The 10,630-nt window shown below is 43.5% G+C and overlaps 1 protein-coding gene across 1 annotated transcript in view; it reads right to left on the reverse strand.

Moving 5' to 3' along the window:
• Veph1 (ventricular zone expressed PH domain containing 1) overlaps positions 1-10,630 on the reverse strand; it is a 172,911-nt gene that overhangs the window by 102,899 nt on the left and 59,382 nt on the right. Inside the window, exon 6 of the mRNA XM_005344073.3 lies at positions 10,423-10,623. Coding sequence (XP_005344130.1) covers positions 10,423-10,623 — 201 coding nt within the window. The remainder of the gene's footprint in view (positions 1-10,422; positions 10,624-10,630) is intronic.

Below are 10,630 nucleotides of genomic sequence, written 5' to 3' on the forward strand. Positions count from 1 at the left end.
AAGGAGAGAAGGAAAAACGTGCTCCTACTTCAAAGTTTTCTTAAGTCAAAGAAATACATGGGTTTGTTTATCAAGGAAAGCAAGCAACTACCCGGTAAAAATGTAACTCAGTTAAACTGTGTCAGTTACAACAAAACCTTCCACAATTAGCTCATCACAGGATGCACTGTTCCCATTAAATAATGAGACACGAGGGACCTATTTTTCTTTGTACTTATTTCAAAACACATAGCCAGGCTATCCTACCAGGAATAGTTGGGATGTAACTTTCCAGGTATAAGCTAGAAGAGTTGGTGAGCACGCTTTTATTGCTTACAGACGAGAATGAGATGGAAAAGCCAAATCCTACCCCCACCCCTGCCGCCAGTTGTAACCCTGGCATCTTGCCCATCATCCATGTAAGTATGTCTGCTTTAGTTTATGAATTTTGTTTCGTTTCCCCCTTCGTGTCAACTGTGTTTCATGGTGAGAAACACATGCCCTAACTGAATTAAGCAGGGTATGAATGGGTGGATGGAGAGATGAGAGCAAACTGCGGCTAATAGGATGGAGCCATGAAGGTAGCTTCGATGATACCCCACGAGGAAAAGGCTTAAAGAGCTCTCTTCCAAAGCAAACAACCGCTTTCCCAACTACTTTCTATGTATCACCTTTATGTTAAACTTTTGGCAGGGGGATAAAGCTATGTTCCATTGCACCGAGATCTTGAATGGATGCAGTGTTTAATCTCATCACTTCTCCAAGGATGAACAGAGTCACCCCTGTACCCGTGGTCCCCAATGTGTTTACTGTGTGGGACACTAAACACCGTGCACCTCCTCTCTGTGCTCCTTCTCACTTCCTAAGATAGAGGAGGCAAACTATCGCCTTCAGGAAACATCTGTACTGTCGGTGCTTCCCCCATCATCCCTCTGCCCCTGCTGTATAATCTGTGTTTCTCAGTCATGAAGGAGAGGAGTTGGTGGCTCTGATGCTTTGAATGTTTATCTCCTAAAAGCGTGTTGAAGTGCAATTGCCATTTTAATAGATTTTAAAGTTTGAAGGCATGAGATCTGTCGGAGGGGATAAGGCTGTAAGGTTAGGTTGGGCTCCCATCCATGGAACGGTGATGCCATTATCTGTGAAAGGAATCGTTTGACATCCGTTTGTCTCTTTGACCCTCTGTTTGTCGTTCCTCTTTAGACTGTTGTGCTAAGGAATTACTTGTTATATGCAGTGCCCTTGCCTCTTGGGCTTCCCAGCTTCTAGACCCATGAGTCAACAGTTTCTGTTAATTGTAAATTAACCAGCCCGTGATCGTCTATTACAGTGCTAAGGCAACTGGCCGGGAAAAGGAGTCGGCATAGGAAAAAAGGGCTGGGAGGTGTTTTGGATGAGAAAAGGGAGGGCCGAATGGGATAGCAGCACAGAGTCCTGCCTTCCAGTGAAGGAAGCTTGCCCTCGGACACAGAAGTAGTGGAGGGAATTCTGGGAACAGAGAGATGCAGGAGGATAGCTTGCTCTGGAGATTTACCAAGTCAGTTTTATGGGGTGTCTTCGTAACCTGCTTTTTTGTGTTAAAAGGTGCCCAGCAAAGATAAGCTTGTTTGGGCTTGCAGTTCCGGGGAATATGTCCCCAAAGGGCAGGAAAGTTGTGGAGGTAAGAACAGGAGGCAGCTGCTCACTTTGTGTCCACAGTCAGGAAGCAGAGAGTGACTAACATCTGCACTCAGTCAGCTTTCTCTCTTTATTCAACCCGAGGACCCAGTCTCTGGAAATAGACGCAGCACCTTTAGGGCGGGTCTTCCCCACCTACACTTATCTAGACGATACCGCCCAGACACACCCAGGTTTGTCTCCAGGATGATTCAAAACCCTTCGGGTTGGTCACAGTGCACACACTTTGCAGTGATGGGACACAGAGAATTACTCCCTTCCCTGGTGTGAATGAACTGTTAACAGTTTAACCTGTGGGATCCACACAGCTCTCAACCTGGGGAACTTTCCCCATTCCACTTCCAATTACTGGGAAATACTGACTTTCCATTCATCTCAAAAAATGTAAAAGTAGCCGGGCGGTGGTGGCGCACGCCTTTAATCCCAGCACTAGGGAGGCAGAGGCAGGCGGATCTCTGTGATTTGGAGACTAGCCTGGTCTACAAGAGCTAGTTCCAGGACAGGCTCCAAAACCACAGAGAAACCCTGTCTCGAAAAACCAAAATAAATAAATAAATAAATAAAATAAAAAGTGTAAAAGTAATTGCTCCATTATTTATCTATTTATTTTTTTAAAAAAGATTTATTTATTTATTTATTACACATACAGTGTTCTGCCTGCATGTATGCTTGCAGGCCAGAAGAGGGCGTCAGATCTCATTATCGATGGTTGTGAGTCACTTAGTCAGAGCTGAGAATTGAACTCAGGACCTCTGGAAGGAGCAGCTAGTTCTCTTAACCTCTGAGCCATTTCTCCAGCTCCCATTTGTCTGTTCCTTAACAAGAAATAAACTAATGTGAAGAAATGAGACTTTCTCCCCTGATTTCTTATATCTTCCCTGTGACTTCTTGTATCTTATCTATGTATGCTCAATCATCCTGGACCATATCATGATTTAGATAGCATGCGAACATTTCACGTGACAGCCAACTGCCAGGTATGTCTTTCCTTACGGGGCTTTTGTTGGAACCTGGTGAATCAGTACCAATTTCTCAACACACAACGGAATAAATGCAGGCTCAAATTTTCTGAGAAATAAGGAAGGATGATATGTAAACGCCAGTTCAGAACAGCATCGCTGGAGATTTTCAGCAGACTCTTTCTACTTTCCAGTGCCCTCATATATTTTGAGAGTACAAATCTAATAACACTTTTTACCACACAGCACATTCTGCATGTAAAAAAGCTGCTTGGAGGTTTATGAATGCTTCCAGATCTTGCTTGAAATATGATTTACCAAATGCTATTTTAAAAATCAAAATGAAAACTCCAGCACTGGGGAAATCTCATTTATATTCCCTGAGGTGGTTAATTAAGAACACCGTCTTCCATTATACAGGCAGGAAGGCAGACTAAGGAATTGTAAAAACATTATCCGGGAAGGGCCAACTCATCACTGTTTTTGCCCCCTGAGATAAACTTCCTAAGGGAATCGAGAAAGCCACGCCCTCTCAAAGCACTGGGCAGAATCTACTTTAACTTCGTACTGCTCAGTGCTTTCTTCAGAGCAGAGTGTGATAGTGTTCATAAAGTCCTTTGTAAGCAACACTTGGTCTCTTCACCCCGGGGTTCCTATGCATTTTAATGCTGTCTAAGAGGACAACCTTTAAAATGGCATTGGTTAGTTACACTGAAACAGACCCTGTGGCGCTGTCACTTCAGAAGTCATTTCTTTCTAGACACATTTGTAACTGTTTGTGGGGACGGTTTGCCCCTTCCCTGACTCTCCAGTTCCTTGGGAGCTGGGAGGAATGTAGGCTTACTTGTTTATACTCTGGGCAGAGGTAATATATTGTTCCAAACCACCTGGGCAGAGTGGAGAGAGGACACAGGACGGGTCTGCTGATTAATGGGGGGGTTGTCACAAGCTGGCTTCCATCCACTGCCCCGGCCCAACTGTCTCCCTCCTGACCATTATGTATCTCATCCCCCAGGCCAGGGAAACTCTTCAGGGTTCCAGAACATTCCGGGTCTTTCAGCAGCCAGTGCTTTTGTACATACCATGCTTCCCAGTGCACGTTTTCTTCCCCTTCCTCCATAACCTTGTCTTCTTACAAACTCCCCAAGCTCCCATGTGGGGTTACTCTGTCTTTCCTTGTCCAGTTCAAACTTCAAAACAGAAATTACCAAATTAAGTTCCAGATTTCTGTCTATGCCTCTCTCGCCCTATTCCCTATGAACTGGCCTAGGGCAAGGACTTTGTGTCTCTTCTTTCTGGGTTTCCATCACCTGCACAGGGCTGGTGTTCATAGTCAGCAGTTCTGTCTGCACCCCTCAGAATGGGGAGTAAGAAATAGCATCATTTTTATTTTTAATATAATACGCATATATATGTATAAATATTTTTACACACTGCTACAAGTTTACTTCGTATTATCAATACCATGAGTTCTTTTCATAATATAGATATAATAGTCATGTTCAGAGACTAGGGTTATGAATGTTTACCTAGGATGGTGGTTATTCTTGGTTGTCAACTTGACTATATCAGGAATTAACTAAACCCAAGTGGCTAGACACAACTAAGAGGGATTTTTCTTGACTGACTTGTTCGAAGTGGGAAGACCCACCCTGAACCCAAATCTTCTGTGGTAGAAAAATGCTCCTTAGTGTGAGCCACCCCTTCTGGTGGCAGTCTGTATGAAGGCCACAGTAGGTGGGAGCGCTGGCTCTCTGCCTGCTTGCCCTAACTCTCATTGGCTAAGTCCATGTCTTCACTAACATACAGCATACTTCTCTGGAATCCCAGCATACACCGAAGACCCGCTGAGATGTCCAGCCTTGTGGATTGAACAACTACTAGATTCTTGGATTATCTATCAGGAGACAGCCATTGTGGGAATAGGTGGACCATTATATATATATATGTGTGTGTGTGTACACATGTGTATATGTATATATAATTATGTATAGTGTATATAATACATGCATATATTTGTAGAACATATATATGTGTGCATATATAACATATAAAGTATCTATGTATATAATATATATATGCACACACATTTATTTGTAGAACACATATATTTTTCTATCAGTCATGTTTCTCTAGAGTACCCTGACTTAACACCTAACAAGCATGGAGTTAGATTAAATCCCCAGGAAAAATGAAAGGAAGGAAGGAGGAAAGAAAAGTTATTTTCATTTTAGAATAAAAATATATTCTTCAACTGATGATAGTTTTGTAAAATTGGATAGCACGCAGCTGGCACCAACCAACAATTAAATTCTAAATTTAAACAGCCTACTTCTTTTAATTAAATTCATGATTCCTGGGAAAGCTGAGGTTCCTGGCTGCAGCTCCTTCCTCTCTAGTTGAAAACCCCACCCCTCAGATTCTTCGGTCTTGATTTGCATATTGAAGGTGTCCTCTGATGGCCACCTCTGCTCTGCAGGATGCTTTACAGCAGCCCGGAGGAGAACGCTAACCTGGCTCGCAACTGCCTTTGTCATCATTTTCCTCTCCTTCCTGAAACTCTGTAGGGCCACCGGATGTCACAGAAATGCAACCGGGGCAAAATGGGTATCATATCTCGATTTGAAGAGTGTCCATGACTCTAAGCCCAGAGAGGATGTAATAAACATATCCTATTGCTTGGCCAGCATATTCAAGCCAGTTAGGAAACCAGGACAGATGGCACAGGACCTAACACCCATAATGGCAGGGACTGCACTCTGGGGCATGCCACTTGACTCTTTGCAGGTGCAGCCTGGTGGTGGACAGCTCAGGAAAAACAAGTGGCCATAGCATCCTTTCTCTGGCTGTGAGATCACTTCATTTTTGTTTTTATACATGGGGCAGCTGCTTCCTAGGTCTGGAAGGGGCTCAGAGCACATGCCACATGTTCAGTCCATGTTCCAAGGAGACCAGGCTTTACTGAGGATGTGTCTGGTAAAGAAAACACCTTTAGTCTATTGATCTAAGACTTAGATAGGTGGAGAGAACCCAGAGATTCAAGCTGGTTTCTCAAAAAAACAAAAAAAAAAAAAAAAAAAAAAAAAAAAAAAACAGAAAAAAAACAGTGGTTTCTGGAGGAGTCCTTTCCATGTTTACTAGTTAGGAAAGAGAACTGTGATGACCTTGACACCCTAAAAATGTTCTGTGAGATCTTTTGCATGGACAAGACTCCAATGAGGAATGAAATGAAAACAAACAAAGAAACAAAAGCCTTTGAAAGTAGAACAACATTCGGTTTTTATCCTCCATGCACAAGAACTCTACCCCACTTTGGATTCAATTTAGCCCTCTTCACATCTTAGTAATAATAAGAGTTTAAAGATATAAGTTGTTGTGAGCCTGCTGAGTGGTTTTTGTAGGTGGGGGCCTGGAACCACCTTGCCATTTATAGAAAGCAGCAGTGTCCTAAGAACTAAAGACAAAACTCATGAAATATGCCCTTAAATTTCTGTTACCCTTATTTTCCCCAGGAAAGGTGTCAATCATTATATATACCAATATACAGCAGGCATTGCACAGAGTGGTTGTTTGTTCAAGAAGGGGACGGTAATTGGCTCTGCCCTACATCTTTAATGATGCCTGCAGGTGTCTCTGGGGTGGGTTGGTTCTAATTCTCTTCACCCATATTTTGACTTGACCCACTTCTACACATCCATTCAGCACTGCAGAACCTAGGACAAAGCCAGCCATTTATATGGTTGCTGTCTTCCCTAATGTCATTCTTAGGCCCAGTTTGTCTACAAACAAACTCGATGAACAAGGAGCAGACAACAAGGCCAGTCAGAAAGTGCTGACATCTCTTTGCTGGTGGCCATTCCACTGTCTACAGAGATGGGCCCTACTGAAGCTGTACTTCTGAGACTTTTCAGTCTGGGGCTCTTGGCCACTCATTTTCATGATCCATTCAGAATTATCTTTTATTTAGGTCCCCTATCAGGGAAGCAGGGTCCTTCGGTATCATAGGTGGCCATGTCCCCATCACATGCTGTCTGGATGTTGGTCTTCTCTTTGTCATTTTTTATTTGTTGGATACCAGAGATAAATTGTATAGGCTCTAAAGTTTTCTACTTCTCCATATTAGTATCTTATCCTCCTCTGTCTTTAATTGATTCATTTATTTATTCAATCACTATATTACAAGAGATTGAACCTAGGGCCATGTGCATCACGTGTATGCTAAACATTGTGCTATTACCCCCAACCCTCTCATTACTTTTTGACATGTTTGCATATGTGTGTGCGTGTGTGTATGTATGATCCAGTGTGATTTCATTATTTTCCCCTCTTGTTATAACTATGCCCCTTAGAAGAATTAGAGGGTGGTGTGATCAAACAAAATTGTCAAATAAGAATCCAGCATTCAAGTTATTAATTAATAGTACTCCTGAGTGTTCATTCATTTTTTTTTTTTTTTGGCCACAAGTGAATTCAGGTGGTGTCCTAATTAGCCTAGAATCTTCTATTAAAAGTGCTCCATTGAGTAATTGTCCCTATCAGGTGGGGATTGTCTTGATTATTAACTGATGAGGAAGGCCCAGCCCACTGTGGGTGTTACCAAACCTAGAGAGCTGGACTTAGCTATATAAGAAACTAGCCGAGCATGGGCTTGTAAGTCAGAAAGCCATCTGGAAGGTAGCACTGTTACTTGATTCCTGACTGTAAGTTTCTACCTGGAGTTCCTGCCCTGGCTTCCCTTAATGATGAGTTATGACCCGGAAGAGTAGAACCTAACCCCTTTCCTCCCCCAGCTCCTTTTGATCAGAGTGTTTCATCAGGAGGCGACTCAGAGTCTCTGGAATTTCAGATGAGGGAGGAGAAGCCGACCTGGCACAGCTAGTTGGTGCGAGGAACAGCCCAAGCACTATGGGAGTACAGACTCCTGGTGACTCACTCTCTCAAGGAAGCACGCAAGAATTCACACCAAAGACAGCATTTGCTCTAGGGTAGGCAAGGTAAGGAGGAGAAGGGGGAACCACTATCCGGTCAAAATGGGGTGTAAAGATCATGATGTATGCTGAAACAAGATGTGTTCAGGGAAGTATTAAAATTCCAAGTAGGCGGAAAGTCAGGAGACAGGAGAAAAATAGGGGCGGAGGCAGAGGAGGGCTGAGCCCAGACAAATATTCTCATAGTTTCCTATAATAGCGGATGAGCCTAGAGAAGAGAAGTAGGGCCACAGTCTCTTTGGGAATAAAGCAGATAGCGCCACTAGAGACGCATTAGAGTGGGAAAAAAGGCCTCCCTGGCCTTCTCCACACGGGCAGGGCAATAATGCCGCTAACGTTGCCATTTTGCTGTTGCCACTGAAACTCACCAAGGGGTTGGACCCTGAGAAGTCATTAGGAAGTTATGTCTGGTGTTAGGGGGCACCTCCTCATTGAGAAAGAATACACACACACACACACACACACACACACACACACACACTATGGTTAGGATGAGCCTATTAAATTACTATTTCTTGCGCGTGTGTTTACTTCAAATGAGCATCCCCAAAGAGAAGGGTAAATCCCCAAGCGATAGAGAACTGATGATAGGACCTTTACTGAATGGAACAGGGCTGACCCAGAAGCATGTTTCTCCGCCCTTGGGTCTCTTCCATTCGAACTCTCAGGGCAGTGATTGTGCTTCAGGTGCAAGTACATGCTTGGAAATTGCCTACCAGTCATTACATGGCATCCCAGGACGACCCAAGCATAACACAGCAATGTAGCATGACTCCTTTTTCAATCTAGACAAAAACGATTTCTGAGTTAACTTTGCGGGGTAGAGGAAACAGGCTTTGTGGGATTTTGTGTTTTGTTGTACGCATACAGCTTTCCCATGCTGGTCAATGCAGATGGCAGAATTGGGATGCTGCTACCAAGCTGCTGAAACAGTTTGCCTACCCAGATGGGCCCCGAGTTCACAGACAATCACATCCGGTCTGCTTCCCGGCAGTCATCTACAGAGCTTATGCCTGGCTTCATGCAGACACGGAAGGGGAGACACGAGCCGATGAATAATAACACTTGACTCTACATGTTGGCCGTCTCGGGCTGATGACGACATATACTCCCAGGAGAAGCTTTTGCTTCTCCCTGTGGATTGTACTCTTATTGCTGGGACTCGGTTAACAGGAGGCTTCCTCCACTCAGCTCCGGTTTGTACATCTCAACGTTTGGAACAAGATCCAGAACTTGGTCTGAAATTTCTGTGTTTCTATAATCATTTGAATTCCTGATACGCTGAACCCCCGAACATCACTGGGATGTTTGCTTGGGTGTCAAGGAGAAAAATTCTAATTAAGTTAATGTTAAAATAAGATCAAATATAGGATAAAGGAGAGGCTCAAAGGACCAGGGCTTACAGAGGTCACATGGCTGCCTTATAGAGAAAACCCACTGTCATCCCATGCCTCATTTAGTCCCACATGCCCCAATTTCCCATGTCCTGAGGTCTCCACACAGAGCAGTAGAGGGATTTAGAGCAAAGCTTTTGCTTCTCCCTGTGGATTGTACTCTTACAGGTGACCAGGATGCGGACTGGACGTCGGCCCTCATGCTGACTCTCCATGGGCCTCAGTGAAATGCCTTGTTTCACTCCAGAGAGCCTGGATAGAACTGAACAGGCAGACAAACCCAGCTGCTTGGCTCTAGCCTCTGACAGTGTCGCGCTACAAGCTTTTCTTGATGGGGAAGAACAAATTCACTCAAATCCAGCGCTAAGACACATGAACTTTAGACTGTTAACATTCCCACGTTAAAGCTAATGAAGGGCTTTGGAATGGCAATATTCTTTAATAATTTTTAGTACTTGCAATGAAGTACAAGGTCAGCAGATTCAGTCAGAAGAAGTTGTCAGAATCCCCTGGACCTGGAGTTATGAATGTTTCTGAGCAGTCATGTGGGTGCTGGGAATCTAACCTGGGTCTTCTGGAAGAATAGCCTGTGTTCTTAGTAACTAACTAAGCCATCTCTCTAGGTCCTCTCTGACTTTTGGCTTGATCTTATACCGAACTAAGGCACTAAATTTAGATGAACTATGAGATTCTTTAAAAATATTGGGCAATTTTATATTTATTTAATTGATAGTTGTATGTAAGTTGGCTAAGTGAAAACCTTCTCCATTATATATTGCCTTTTATTTTAACAGCTAAATGGGAATTCTACATCCCTATGTAAAATCAGCAGAGACACACAATGTCTATGCGTCCTCACATGCCTGGCCTTTGAAATCTGCACTGTTAGATGTACTTTTTTGGTGTAATGCCCACAACCCCTGATGGTGTCCCGCTGCGCTTGCCAGACTCCCTTGTGCAAATATTTACACTAGAACTTTTAAACATCCACAAACATTTATTTATCTCTCCCAAACAGCATCATCCAGAGTGCTCAGAGTGCTCTTTGATGATAGCTATGGGCTCTCAGGTTGTCTCGGAGACCTAACTCTGCTCTCAGTCTCCTGCGCTAAGCACAGCTGCAATAGATAATGTGATGGAGCCCTCCTAAGGGCTGTTGCATTACACGATGGTCTTGAATATGCTAAAAATAAAAATAAAAAATAGCCTTCCATTTTAATTCTTCTTCTACCTCAAGGGACACACTAGCAATGAAATTCTCAATTCTGGTGACACAAAAAGTTTCAAAAGAGAAATGGAAGCTCAAAGAAGTCATGGACAACTTCAGAGTTGTTTAGATGTTTCTAAATAACTCAGGGAGATGGGAAGGAGGGAAGGAAGGAATGAAGGAGAGGGGGCGAGAGAGGAGAGAGAGGCCAAACTTACTTCATCCACATGTCCAACTGCGCCAAAGATCCTTGCTATTTGTCCAGCGAGGTAGGGAAATCTCTCCCCAATCTCTTTCAGCATTGGTAGAAAACTGCTCAAAGCCAGTGGTTCATAGCCTGCTATTTCTATGAGGATGTTTAGGATGAAGTCATTGTGGGTTGAATCCTTCAAATGCCTGACGAGGAAAGGAACGCATTTCTGAACC

The sequence above is a fragment of the Microtus ochrogaster genome, chromosome 1, assembly GCF_000317375.1.
Source record: "Microtus ochrogaster isolate Prairie Vole_2 chromosome 1, MicOch1.0, whole genome shotgun sequence".
In the NCBI taxonomy this organism is placed as follows: domain Eukaryota; kingdom Metazoa; phylum Chordata; class Mammalia; order Rodentia; family Cricetidae; genus Microtus; species Microtus ochrogaster.